Genomic DNA, 15,079 nt, shown 5'->3' on the forward strand with positions numbered 1-15,079 from the left:
CAAAGACCGCACCCTTCAGGCCAGGGATGCGAAGGGACGTGGTGGGAGTCCACCGGCTCATGTCTCTGGAGCAGACTGACATGGCTAGCCCAAGCACTTCTTACATCCAGACCCAAAGGTCACGAGGAAAAGTGTAGTTTATAAAAACAAACAACAAAAACAAGTGTACCAGTAGGTCCCGCCGGACCAGCCAGGCGCAACATGTGTCACTAACAATTAACAGTGCACACACCAACTCCAGATGCAACCCGGAACGACTTCCTTGGAAGAACTAAATCCAAGCAATCCCAGAATTCCCATAGGAAAAGAATATAAAGTAAATAAATCAGAATCAGATAAAATAAACAAGGGCACCCGAAGGCATCGCAAGAAAGGAACTATGTCTCCGCAGGACCTGCCAAACAGAGACCGGAACCCTCAGAAAAAAAAAAAAGGCTGGGAAAGCTCATAATAGACCGACCGGAGATAAGGTTATCCCCAGTAATCTATACCGAAGAACCGTGCGAGACTTGAGAAATCCCCGGACGATAAAGGAAAGGATCCCCCAATCGGTCAAAAAGACGTTGTAGGACACGCAGCCGCACAATCCTATAACGCAAAGAACAACAAGGGGGAACAATCACCCGTGGGGGGAATATTATAGTGCCATTCACGGTCTGAACAACCGGGATAGGCAGGCACATATCTGCAAGGAAACTTTGCAGACGAATCAGAGCCAATAAAATATTAAAACGAAAATGTCCCGCCATCTCCGGGGGAAACAATTTACCCTGCACGGAGAAGACATCAAAGTCCGGGTCACCTGCGAAAGCAAAAGGAGTGTGCGATTGGGAAGGCGTCTCCTGAGGAACATAGCTCCCGGAGGCCGATGACTCAGCAGACCCAAGGTCCCCTGAACCCAAGGGACCCGGCAAACCATGCAGGCACAAAAGACAAGAGTGGTAAACTTGCAACAACAGGGTCAAACGAATCTGATAAGACAATTGTCCCGGCATCAGAATCCTCCATGGCTAGGTCTAATATAAACGCACAATATTGGAAAAACGACTGCCATCTGACACACAATGGCTGGGGCACTCACCACCTCCTATGACCAGACCTCAGCGGAGCAGACTCTTTCGTCTGTCGCCACTCGGTCAGGAATGCGGAAGGAGAAGATACCCCGCCAAAGCGTAAACACACACGTTCAACAGATGCCCTGCAAAATCCAAAAGCGTGCCACTGAAAGGCGGCAAAACTAGGCCCACATAAAAGGATACGCAAGTCTAAACCAACAGGCATATACTCATAACCCGAAGGTTTTTAGTCCTAGGCCGTGCAACCACAAGCCCAGAAAAAAGCCACTATGCACCGCATAGAGTAACGCTTCATGTCTCAGCCTCAGAGCCCGTACACATACCCAATGCAGGTTGAATCACATAAGAAACATGATAAGAGACCCCTTCCCCATTCACCAATTCACCCTAAGGAGGAAATATCCCTTGATTTCAAGATCTGAACTGAAGGTGACTCAGCGAGGCCCATACTATACTGTCATAATAAATCACCTTACAGACAATGTAATAAAATAAAACGATCTTACCAGAATCTACGCGGTGGAACAGAAACATGGCCCTTCAAGAGTGACGAATAGTGGCAGAGCCTCCGTCATGAACTCGAGAGAAGACAGCAGGTAGCGAAGCAAAGTTAGACAACGCCAAGTGCTGAAAGGAGTGGTTATGAGTCGGGATGGTGTCGCAGGGGAAGCTCACACTGCATCTCCAGACTCTAACTTTCGTCCAGGCCCTCCACCCGAGGCTAACAGGACTACTTAGAACTCCTGTCCCATGTCGAAGGAAAGCACCCTCCATAAGAGACATATTAACAATAAATAAAAGTATAACAAAAAAAAAAACTTCTGACACTTCTCTGCTAACCTCCTGGGACGAAAGGCAAAGAATGACTGTGGGATAGGGGAAGTGGGAGGAGTATTTAAGCCTTTGGCTGGTGGGTCTTTGCCTCCTCCTGGTGGCCAGGTTCTTATTTCCCATAAGTAATGAATGCGGCTGTGGACTCTTTCCCATTAGGAAGAAAATTAGATTTACAATTTGTAAATGGAACTTGACAGATACGCACAGTGTGTGCACTGCAATTTTGTAGATTTTTTGTTTAGTTTTGTGTCTCTTTAGGTCTCGGAGTAAGACATACACAGCCTTAACCGAAGGGGATCCAGAAAATATCTGTCCATAGACCAATCACCAATACTTGGGCAGAAAAATGGAAAATTAACATTTTATTACCTCATCTCTTCTATTAGCCACTGGGAGTGTAATTTCTTCTGCTACTTGTAAACTATTTAATACACTCCAGCTGGTAAAGTGGATCATTGGGAACAAATTAAAGGGGAGAACATTTTTGAGTAAACTGTCTCTAAGTTCTAATGTCACATGATTTTTGCAGCAGAAGTTTTCTAACGATCATGGTCAACAAACTATTTTGTATGGTGTCTACTAGCACACTTCAAAGGAAACAAAATATGACTGTGACCCCAGCCTCCTTGTGGGGCTTTGACAGGAAGTAATGGATACTGCACAAATGAAGTTTAAAAAATATAATTAATTATGAAATCTTTTTATAATAAATGATGAATAATACATATTGCAATGATTTATATTAAAGGGACATGAAACCTAATATTTATTTCTTTCATGATTCAGATAGAGAATACAATTTTAAACAACATTCTAATTTACTTTTGCTATCAATTTTGCTTCATGCTCTTGGTATCCTTTATTGATGGAGCAGCAATGCAATACTGGGAGCTAGCTGAACACATTGGTAAGCCAATGATAATATATATGTACAACAACTAGCTCCCACAGCTCATGAGCTTACCTAGATATGCTTTTAAACAAAGGATACCAAGAGAATGAATACTATTTGAAAATAGAAGTAATTAGGAAAGTTATTTAAAATTGCATGCTCTGTCTGATTCATGATAGAATTTTTTGGGGGTTTCATGTCACTTTTAGTATAACCCACTGCTTAGTGTTTTTTTGTTACAGCAATGAAACAGACTGTTTTATATCCCTTCACTTTTACCAGTTAAATACTGTGATTCATTGTTTTCTAGGTATATGGGCAAATATTTGTCTCTGATTTATTACTGTAAAAAGTGCAACACATACACAAAATGCATAACGAATATTGGCTCATGCCTATAAATGCTTTCAAGTTAAACTGTATTACTTGTCTAAACACAGATAACCTGTTTTCTGTGAAAAAAAGGAAACCGATTTAAAGTGAAGGTAAAGTTACCTTCATGCTGATCCAAAATCCAATTCTGTATGAAAAATCAATAGGACTTTAATTCATCCTCTTGTTAAATATTGATTCTAAAACCATTAATCTCACTTTTAATTAGCTTTTTGCCGCTCTGTAAAATCAACCCATTTTTTTTTTTTTTTTAAGTCTGGGTCACGTTTTTTTAACAGCCAGTTGAAAATCTGTCCGTTAGGCGGCCGTGACTTTACGTCATCCGCCTACTTGTGGATATGTGCTGTCTAATTTTTTTATCTGATAGTCCACGCGCATTCCCGTTTCGGGACAGGAAGTCAGTAACTTTGCACTTTCAGTTGGTGCAAATGGCATGACACGGAAGTAGGCTGTCATGCCAAGTAGTAACTATAGCAATGGCTTTGCTGCTGCTCCCGTAGATACCGCTTGCTATTCTCCTCTTGGGGAAGAAGTGAGTCTGTCCCGATGTCATACCATAGAGGCAATGAGGGTGAGCGGCACAAGCAGTGCAAAATCTGAAGAAAAAAAAATGTTCTGAAATAGAATATTTGTGTAGTGCTTTGAGGCGTAAATCTCGGATTCGCACATGCGCATCGACATTGCTCATTGTGAACGCGTTACTGAGATTGCCGCACATCACATCAGGAAATAGTTTGGGAGGAGTTATCGTCAGAACGGTAGGGAAAAATATAGATAAAAATAAAAGATAAATAATTTTTTTATAAAATGAAGTTAGCGATTAGCTTATTCATTCATGAAAGAGTGCATTGATATATTCTAATTGAATAAAGTTTACCTTCACTTTAACTTCTAAAAGATATATGAGACAGAATGTGTATGAAATTTTCTCAATAACTACACATGGACAAAATCATTCTATTATCTTTTTTTCTTTAGAAAAAAAAAAAATGAATATATGTTTTTCAGTCATTAATTCTATATATTTGATCTATGCTACCAGACTAGTAACCATAATAAAATAGGGAAATACTTTTAAATAAAAAAAGAAATACACATTAGCACTTGCTACAGCTGTGCTTACTTTCCCCCAAAATACAGTTTTGATGTAACATTTCAGCAAAAACACATTTTCAATTGACCGATGCAATGTAGAAGTAGTTGCAGTGAAATGGGGTCAAATGAAACGACTGAGATCTTAAATAAGTCAGACATATAAATGTATTTCAGAATTCTAACATAGGATCTCAAGATGCACAGTAGTAAATGTTTTTGGACCCCATTGCAGCTGCATAAACTTTGAGAAAAATGGGGCATGCCTGCAATTATAATTACTACATCTATTACAATCCAGAATATAAAAAAAAATCCTTTGGGTATGATTTTAATGATTACAATTAATTGGAGTAAAAATGTATAACTGATACAACTTTTTTACATCACTGATTGCAAAAATCTATTCATTAACAATCAACATTTGGTTCGATTTGGTTTCTAATGGCCAAGTTTTCTAAAGCTCTCCGCTCTGGTGAGATTATCTAAGCAGTCTCGTCAGTACTGTTCCCTCAAAGAATTTTAAAAAGGCAAATTTTTAGCTTGAGAGCTGTTTATCTCAGGGTTATAAATGTGAAGGAGAGACAAATACAATATAATGCTTTAAAAAATGTTTTGAGTGATCTCTCTCCATGTCTGCAAATTTTTGATAATCGGGACATAAGTGGTTAGTGCTCTTTTATACCTTTCACTTCCAGAGGGGCTTACAAAGCACTAATATGTCGCAAAATCTTTGCAAAGGAGATTTTAATTCAGTGCTCTGTAGCAAAATCAAATTCAACTCTGGACCTGACCTGCAGAATAGTTAAAGCAGCAGCCCCTCTAATTAATACAGTGATGTGTCCTTGTATTTGTTTATGTTACCCTACAGTGATTTCTACCTTTATAAATTTATTTTCTAACATAGATATATGCAGTAACCAGGTAAAATCTAGAACTAGTCTTTACTTTCTAAATATTAATAAAAATCACCAAGTGCTTTTTTCTTTTATAGGTGGATGTTGTAGGTGTTAAAACCGAAGCAAAAAAAGTGCTTACTTGTGTTAGAGTGCTTACAATTGTGCCACAGAGCATATGGACCCACTGTCCCTGTGAATGAAGATACATGTAGGAGTGTACGGGTTCGGTCATAACTACAGTGTAAAACCTCATTTTGTCTCTGCTTGTAACTCTGAAGTCATTTTGAGGCACTGCGCCCATGTCCTGCTCTTATGATGTGCAACAATAAGGGGTACCGATAGGAATAGCATGATTGTTATAGACAAAGTGCTGGATCCTTTACAGCAGAAATAAAAAAAGGCATCTTGGTCACAAGAGCTTTTAAATTAAGCTTTATAATTTTAATACTGTTCCTAAGCTAGAAAGAGTTTGTTTATTGCACAGAGCAATCTGTTATACCGCACTGCTCATTCTCAGTAAAAGACCTCTGGAAATGTAACTAGAAGACCAAGGGAAAGAGTGAGAGAGACACAGATCTATTTTTTGACATACTGGGGGCAAAGGTCTACTAATAACTACATACAGAATTAAGTGCTACCTTTATCACCCATGTTCCTCAGATCTTAATTGCACATATGTCTGGAGGGAAAGCAAGAGGAGCAAATGCAGCCCATGGAATTTTGTTCCTTACAGCTACCAATAAGTCTCCCTACCTTGAGTTACCCTTTTGATGTCAATAAGCTATAGTGTTTAAAATGATGTACAGCTCATATGAACACCATGCAGCTCTCTTCTGCTGAACATATTGCCACTCATTTTTTTTGCACCTTGTGGAAAAAGATTATGCAGACACCAACATTTAAATGGTGCCTGTGCATACCCGGCAATGTCTGTGCAGAATTAAAGAGGATACAGTACTTTATTCCTCAATTTAATTTTGTCTCTAGATTTTTGGTCAATAACCCACAAACAAAGAAAGATATAACTTTTTTTTTAAAGTAAATGGGGTAGGAGGTTGTTTGTTTCTGGGTTACTGGAAAGCAACTATTCAGTTGATTTTCTCAAGTTGCCATCCTCTAGCTTATATATATATATATTTATACACGCATATATATTGTATTTCATGTTAATTAAAAAAATACTATTTTTAAAGAAATATACATCTATTTTCTACTTTTAACAGGAAATTCACTATCCCATTTCCAGAACTGTAGCAGGTGCAATGCATTTAAGGGTTGTATCTTTTTTTTTTTTTTTTTTTTACAACGCTGCACTAATCCAAAATGTTTATTCTTTTTATATCAAATATCCAATTTTCTTTTTAAAAGAAAAGAATATTCGTTAAAAGTGCATCTTTCCCTTCTCTATAAACCTTTGGTGGATCAAGAAGCTGTATTTCTCCAAGTGTCATATTGGTTCTGTAAGTCAGAACCACCACACTTCATTTCATATCTACCACTGGATGAACGTCACCCCTTTAAGAGCTTTCAGTGATGTACTGATTATGGACAACACCAGTTCTATTGCTTTAGCTAAAAGCCCATCTTTGGCTTTAGGGATTGCTGCTTTAAGACCTTGTGCTACACTCTGCCTTTAAACCAAAAACTTGGGTTATTTTGGGGGTTGAAGACAAGTAGAGGATAAAAGACTAGGATAATTGAATTACCCTTTGATGGAATGAAAATAAAAAAAAACAACAACTCTCAAAACAGAATTTTCAGATTTACCATTCTAGCCACCAATCATGGTTTGTCAAACTAGTGTCAGGATGAAAAGAACCCCTCCATTTAGCGGATACAGAAACACCATTAAAAAATGGTTACAAGAGGTTGCACACCCCAGAGATCTGACAGAGAGCTAGGAATAGCCATGGGAGAGAAAACTCACAAGTCACTATGTCTGGAGGGAAAGTTCTAGTTGGTATTGTCCAGAGTCCCTTTTAAACCAGAATCATCCCCATCTTTCTCAGATGCGGGTACTTCACTATTATATTTACAGTTCTGGCTATTAGGTGATGGTTGCTCCTGGTCTACGCTTTCTGTATTGGGCACAGTCTCTAGTTCAGAGGTCTGAGAGTCATCCTTCACTTTCTTCCTCTTCCTTCGAGGTTGATCAAGACCACTTGACTCAGATAAGCGGTTTGGTTGAACCCCAGGTATTGCCATGCCAATCCCAGGTGACAGAAACATAGATGGGTAAAGCAAACTTGGGGACATGCCAGGGATAAGGAATGGGTTGAAAGCTACAGGGCTGCTGGTAGTCACTGCAGGGTCTGACTGCTCCTGAAAGGAGCCACCTCCAACTTTCTCAGAAGGTGCCGTGTCTTGTTTAGTTTCTTGGCTGCCATCATTGTCCTCTGTGGCTTTCTCTGTGCGTGAGGACCCACTTTTTATTGTGCTTCCTAAAGAAGTTGACACAGAAGAGGACATAGGAGAATTTATAATCCCCCCAACACCAAACATTTGAGGCATGGTAGTCATGCCAGGGAGCATCATTGGTAACATGCTTAAGGTGCTCTTCATCTCATCATTTGCAGAAACTGTTGTGAAGCCTGTAGGGAACCCTACCAGTCCAGTTAAAGGGATGCCTTGCATATTCCTCATATTCTGCAGTCCTACTATATCCATTCCTGCAATCAAACCATTCATAAAAAGCTGGCCCATTCCAGAGGGAGAGTCTGATACTGCTGCTCCAGTGGACTTTGTCATCTCACTCCTAGGCCGCCTTCCCCTTCGCCTAGGACCTGTATCTCGCATAACAGGCTCAGTTAACACCCTGCTGAACTTACTCTCTTGAAGGAAGCCCTGGAATAAAAAAAAATGGAATGTGAAATTGCTTTTTTATAAGATGAGTATAACATCTTAAATTACATGTACTAATGCATTTCAATGCATGCAGATCAACATAGAAAATACTCTATATCCTTTTTTTTTCCTGCTAATATTGTTCTTGCCATAGACCCCATAGATAAGGTAATCCAAATGCTAATATTATGTACAGCATTTAGTAGTTGATTAAAAAATAGCACTTGTTTATCTAGTATATATAATTTTGGCTCAAAAAAAAAAAACAAAAACAAGAAATGTTCACAAGTGGAAATTTTGTGGCATATTTCAATAAAATTAGACAAATCTGATTAAGGGCCAGATTATAAGTGGAGCAGTAATTATTGCTCACATGCTAGAAGATTTTTTTTTACGTGTTGCTATCGCACTTACCGAACACACACAAAGAGCCAAACTTAAAATATAATTGCTTTAATGTATTCCCCCCATAGACTTCAATGGAGTGTGAAAAGTGGGGGGAAAAAATCTAACACCCTACTCGTGCGTAAACCTGATCCCAATTAACCAAATCTGATGGTTTATATCCAACTACCTTTGTGTCAATGTGAGTGGGAGTGTCTTTAGCACTATTGGCTCTGGTCTGTTACAAACTAGCATTGTATTTGTTTTCACTCATCTATGTATTTGCAGAATCCTGTATTCCTCTCACTCATACATTAGACATTCAGTTACAATGTCTGCCCCTGCTTCTCACAGCTCTTTTATCATTTAAGGTGAATTAGCACCGTTGTCAATTAAAGCATGGATAAAGCAGATTTAAAAATGAGTCAAACTGATATTAGTTTAGAAGAATTCCCTAACTTTATGCAAGTTATTGCCACACTTTTCACATAAGCAAAGTGTTACCCAGAAAAACATAATTTATGTAAGAACTTACCTGATAAATTCATTTCTTTCATATTAGCAAGAGTCCATGAGCTAGTGACGTATGGGATATACATTCCTACCAGGAGGGGCAAAGTTTCCCAAACCTCAAAATGCCTATAAATACACCCCTCACCACACCCACAATTCAGTTTAACGAATAGCCAAGAAGTGGGGTGATAAAAAAGTGCGAAAGCATATAAAATAAGGAATTGGAATAATTGTGCTTTATACAAAATCATAACCACCACAAAAAAAGGGCGGGCCTCATGGACTCTTGCTAATATGAAAGAAATGAATTTATCAGGTAAGTTCTTACATAAATTATGTTTTCTTTCATGTAATTAGCAAGAGTCCATGAGCTAGTGACGTATGGGATAATGACTACCCAAGATGTGGATCTTTCCACACAAGAGTCACTAGAGAGGGAGGGATAAAATAAAGACAGCCAATTCCTGCTGAAAATAATCCACACCCAAAATAAAGTTTAACGAAAAACATAAGCAGAAGATTCAAACTGAAACCGCTGCCTGAAGTACTTTTCTACCAAAAACTGCTTCAGAAGAAGAAAATACATCAAAATGGTAGAATTTAGTAAAAGTATGCAAAGAGGACCAAGTTGCTGCTTTGCAGATCTGGTCAACCGAAGCTTCATTCCTAAACGCCCAGGAAGTAGATACTGACCTAGTAGAATGAGCTGTAATTCTCTGAGGCGGAATTTTACCCGACTCAACATAGGCAAGATGAATTAAAGATTTCAACCAAGATGCCAAAGAAATGGCAGAAGCTTTCTGGCCTTTCCTAGAACCGGAAAAGATAACAAATAGACTAGAAGTCTTACGGAAAGATTTCGTAGCTTCAACATAATATTTCAAAGCTCTAACAACATCCAAAGAATGCAACGATTTCTCCTTAGAATTCTCAGGATTAGGACATAATGAAGGAACCACAAGTTCTCTACTAATGTTGTTGGAATTCACAACTTTAGGTAAAAATTCAAAAGAAGTTCGCAACACCGCCTTATCCTGATGAAAAATCAGAAAAGGAGACTCACAAGAAAGAGCAGATAATTCAGAAACTCTTCTAGCAGAAGAGATGGCCAAAAGGAACAAAACTTTCCAAGAAAGTAATTTAATGTCCAATGAATGCATAGGTTCAAACGGAGGAGCTTGAAGAGCTCCCAGAACCAAATTCAAACTCCAAGGAGGAGAAATTGACTTAATGACAGGTTTTATACGAACCAAAGCTTGTACAAAACAATGAATATCAGGAAGAATAGCAATCTTTCTGTGAAAAAGAACAGAAAGAGCAGAGATTTGTCCTTTCAAAGAACTTGCGGACAAACCCTTATCTAAACCATCCTGAAGAAACTGTAAAATTCTCGGTATTCTAAAAGAATGCCAAGAAAAATGATGAGAAAGACACCAAGAAATATAAGTCTTCCAGACTCTATAATATATCTCTCGAGATACAGATTTACGAGCCTGTAACATAGTATTAATCACGGAGTCAGAGAAACCTCTTTGACCAAGAATCAAGCGTTCAATCTCCATACCTTTAAATTTAAGGATTTCAGATCCTGATGGAAAAAAGGGCCTTGTGACAGAAGGTCTGGTCTTAACGGAAGAGTCCACGGTTGGCAAGAGGCCATCCGGACAAGATCCGCATACCAAAACCTGTGAGGCCAAGCCGGAGCTACCAGCAGAACAAACGAGCATTCCTTCAGAATCTTGGAGATTACTCTTGGAAGAAGAACTAGAGGCGGAAAGATATAGGCAGGATGATACTTCCAAGGAAGTGATAATGTATCCACTGCCTCCGCCTGAGGATCCCGGGATCTGGACAGATACCTGGGAAGTTTCTTGTTTAGATGGGACGCCATCAGATCTATTTCTGGAAGTTCCCACATTTGAACAATCTGAAGAAATACCTCTGGGTGAAGAGACCATTCGCCCGGATGCAACGTTTGGCGACTGAGATAATCCGCTTCCCAATTGTCTACACCTGGGATATGAACCGCAGAGATTAGACAGGAGCTGGATTCCGCCCAAACCAAGATTTGAGATACTTCTTTCATAGCCAGAGGACTGTGAGTCCCTCCTTGATGATTGATGTATGCCACAGTTGTGACATTGTCTGTCTGAAAACAAATGAACGATTCTCTCTTCAGAAGAGGCCAAAACTGAAGAGCTCTGAAAATTGCACGGAGTTCCAAAATATTGATCGGTAATCTCACCTCCTGAGATTCCCAAACTCCTTGTGCCGTCAGAGATCCCCACACAGCTCCCCAACCTGTGAGACTTGCATCTGTTGAAATTACAGTCCAGGTCGGAAGCACAAAAGAAGCCCCCTGAATTAAACGATGGTGATCTGTCCACCATGTTAGAGAGTGTCGAACAATCGGTTTTAAAGATATTAATTGAGATATCTTCGTGTAATCCTTGCACCATTGCTTCAGCATACAGAGCTGAAGAGGTCGCATGTGAAAACGAGCAAAGGGGATCGCGTCCGATGCAGCAGTCATAAGACCTAGAATTTCCATGCATAAGGCTACCGAAGGGAATGATTGTGACTGAAGGTTTCGACAAGCTGTAATCAACTTTAGACGTCTCTTGTCTGTTAAAGACAGAGTCATGGACACTGAATCCATCTGGAAACCCAGAAAGGTTACCCTTGTCTGAGGAATCAAAGAACTTTTTGGTAAATTGATCCTCCAACCATGATCTTGAAGAAACAACACAAGTCGATTCGTATGAGATTCTGCTAAATGTAAAGACTGAGCAAGTACCAAGATATCGTCCAAATAAGGAAATACCACAATACCCTGTTCTCTGATTACAGACAGCAGGGCACCGAGAACCTTTGTAAAAATTCTTGGAGCTGTAGCTAGGCCAAACGGCAGAGCCACAAATTGGTAATGCTTGTCCAGAAACGAGAATCTCAGGAACTGATAATGATCTGGATGAATCGGAATATGCAGATATGCATCCTGTAAATCTATCGTGGACATATAATTCCCTTGCTGAACAAAAGGTAAGATAGTCCTTACAGTTACCATCTTGAACGTTGGTATCCTTACATAACGATTCAATATTTTTAGATCCAGAACTGGTCTGAAAGAATTCTCCTTCTTTGGTACAATGAAGAGATTTGAATAAAACCCCATCCCCTGTTCCGGAACTGGAACTGGCATAATTACTCCAGTCAACTCTAGATCTGAAACACATTTCAGAAATGCTTGAGCTTTTACTGGATTTACTGGGACACGGGAAAGAAAAAATCTCTTTGCAGGAGGTCTCAACTTGAAACCAATTCTGTACCCTTCTGAAACAATGCTCTGAATCCAAAGATTGTGAACAGAATTGATCCAAATTTCCTTGAAAAAACGTAACCTGCCCCCTACCAGCTGAGCTGGAATGAGGGCCGCACCTTCATGTGGACTTAGAAGCAGGCTTTGCCTTTCTAGCTGGCTTGGATTTATTCCAGACTGGAGATGGTCTCCAAACTGAAACTGCTCCTGAGGATGAAGGATCAGGCTTTTGTTCTTTGTTGAAACGAAAGGAACGAAAACGATTATTAGCCCTGTTTTTACCTTTAGATTTTTTATCCTGTGGTAAAAAAGTTCCTTTCCCACCAGTAACAGTTGAAATAATGGAATCCAACTGAGAACCAAATAATTTGTTACCCTGGAAAGAAATGGAAAGTAAAGTTGATTTAGAAGCCATATCAGCATTCCAAGTTTTAAGCCATAAAGCTCTTCTAGCTAAAATAGCTAGAGACATAAACCTGACATCAACTCTGATAATATCAAAAATGGCATCACAGATAAAATTATTAGCATGCTGAAGAAGAATAATAATATCATGAGAATCACGATGTGTTACTTGTTGCGCTAAAGTTTCCAACCAAAAAGTTGAAGCTGCAGCAACATCAGCCAAAGATATAGCAGGTCTAAGAAGATTACCTGAACACAGATAAGCTTTTCTTAGAAAGGACTCAATTTTCCTATCTAGAGGATCCTTAAACGAAGTACCATCTGACGTAGGAATAGTAGTACGTTTAGCAAGGGTAGAAATAGCCCCATCAACTTTAGGGATCTTGTCCCAAAATTCTAATCTGTCAGACGGCACAGGATATAATTGCTTAAAACGTTTAGAAGGAGTAAATGAATTACCCAAATTATCCCATTCTTTGGAAATTACTGCAGAAATAGCATTAGGAACAGGAAAAACTTCTGGAATAACCACAGGAGCTTTAAATACCTTATCTAAACGTTTAGAATTAGTATCAAGAGGACCAGAATCCTCTATTTCTAAAGCAATTAGAACTTCTTTAAGTAAAGAACGAATAAATTCCATTTTAAATAAATAACAGAATTTATGTTTACCTGATAAATTTCTTTCTCCAACGGTGTGTCCGGTCCACGGCGTCATCCTTACTTGTGGGATATTCTCCTCCCCAACAGGAAATGGCAAAGAGCCCAGCAAAGCTGGTCACATGATCCCTCCTAGGCTCCGCCTACCCCAGTCATTCGACCGACGTTAAGGAGGAATAATAGCATAGGAGAAACCATATGGTACCGTGGTGACTGTAGTTAAAGAAAATAAATTATCAGACCTGATTAAAAAACCAGGGCGGGCCGTGGACCGGACACACCGTTGGAGAAAGAAATTTATCAGGTAAACATAAATTCTGTTTTCTCCAACATAGGTGTGTCCGGTCCACGGCGTCATCCTTACTTGTGGGAACCAATACCAAAGCTTTAGGACACGGATGAAGGGAGGGAGCAAATCAGGTCACCTAAATGGAAGGCACCACGGCTTGCAAAACCTTTCTCCCAAAAATAGCCTCAGAAGAAGCAAAAGTATCAAACTTGTAAAATTTGGTAAAAGTGTGCAGTGAAGACCAAGTCGCTGCCCTACATATCTGATCAACAGAAGCCTCGTTCTTGAAGGCCCATGTGGAAGCCACAGCCCTAGTGGAATGAGCCGTGATTCTTTCGGGAGGCTGCCGTCCGGCAGTCTCGTAAGCCAATCTGATGATGCTTTTAATCCAAAAAGAGAGAGAGGTAGAAGTTGCTTTTTGACCTCTCCTTTTACCTGAATAAACAACAAACAGGGAAGATGTTTGTCTAAAATCCTTTGTAGCATCTAAATAGAATTTTAGAGCGCGAACAACATCCAAATTGTGCAACAAGCGTTCCTTCTTTGAAACTGGTTTCGGACACAGAGAAGGTACGATAATCTCCTGGTTAATGTTTTTGTTAGAAACAACTTTTGGAAGAAAACCAGGTTTAGTACGTAAAACCACCTTATCTGCATGGAACACCAGATAAGGAGGAGAACACTGCAGAGCAGATAATTCTGAAACTCTTCTAGCAGAAGAAATTGCAACTAAAAACAAAACTTTCCAAGATAATAACTTAATATCAACGGAATGTAAGGGTTCAAACGGAACCCCCTGAAGAACTGAAAGAACTAAATTGAGACTCCAAGGAGGAGTCAAAGGTTTGTAAACAGGCTTGATTCTAACCAGAGCCTGAACAAAGGCTTGAACATCTGGCACAGCTGCCAGTTTTTTGTGAAGTAACACCGACAAGGCAGAAATCTGTCCCTTCAGGGAACTTGCCGATAATCCTTTTTCCAATCCTTCTTGAAGGAAGGATAGAATCCTAGGAATCTTAACCTTGTCCCAAGGGAATCCTTTAGATTCACACCAACAGATATATTTTTTCCAAATTTTGTGGTAAATCTTTCTAGTTACAGGCTTTCTGGCCTGAACAAGAGTATCGATAACAGAATCTGAGAAACCTCGCTTCGATAAAATCAAGCGTTCAATCTCCAAGCAGTCAGCTGGAGTGAAACCAGATTCGGATGTTCGAACGGACCCTGAACAAGAAGGTCTCGTCTCAAAGGTAGCTTCCAAGGTGGAGCCGATGACATATTCACCAGATCTGCATACCAAGTCCTGCGTGGCCACGCAGGAGCTATCAAGATCACCGACGCCCTCTCCTGATTGATCCTGGCTACCAGCCTGGGGATGAGAGGAAACGGCGGGAACACATAAGCTAGTTTGAAGGTCCAAGGTGCTACTAGTGCATCCACTAGAGCCGCCTTGGGATCCCTGGATCTGGACCCGTAGCA

The 15,079-nt window shown here is 39.7% G+C and overlaps 1 protein-coding gene across 3 annotated transcripts in view; it reads right to left on the bottom strand.

Moving 5' to 3' along the window:
* Positions 1-4,602: 4,602 nt before the first annotated feature.
* CHD6 (chromodomain helicase DNA binding protein 6) overlaps positions 4,603-15,079 on the bottom strand; it is a 1,034,665-nt gene continuing 1,024,188 nt past the window's right edge. For all 3 annotated transcript variants that reach the window (XM_053712106.1, XM_053712055.1, XM_053712147.1), the window contains one exon: positions 4,603-8,030. In XM_053712106.1, the coding sequence (XP_053568081.1) occupies positions 7,140-8,030 (891 nt within the window). In that variant the 3' untranslated portion in view covers positions 4,603-7,139. The remainder of the gene's footprint in view (positions 8,031-15,079) is intronic.

This window comes from Bombina bombina, chromosome 1, assembly GCF_027579735.1.
Source record: "Bombina bombina isolate aBomBom1 chromosome 1, aBomBom1.pri, whole genome shotgun sequence".
Lineage (NCBI taxonomy): Eukaryota > Metazoa > Chordata > Amphibia > Anura > Bombinatoridae > Bombina > Bombina bombina.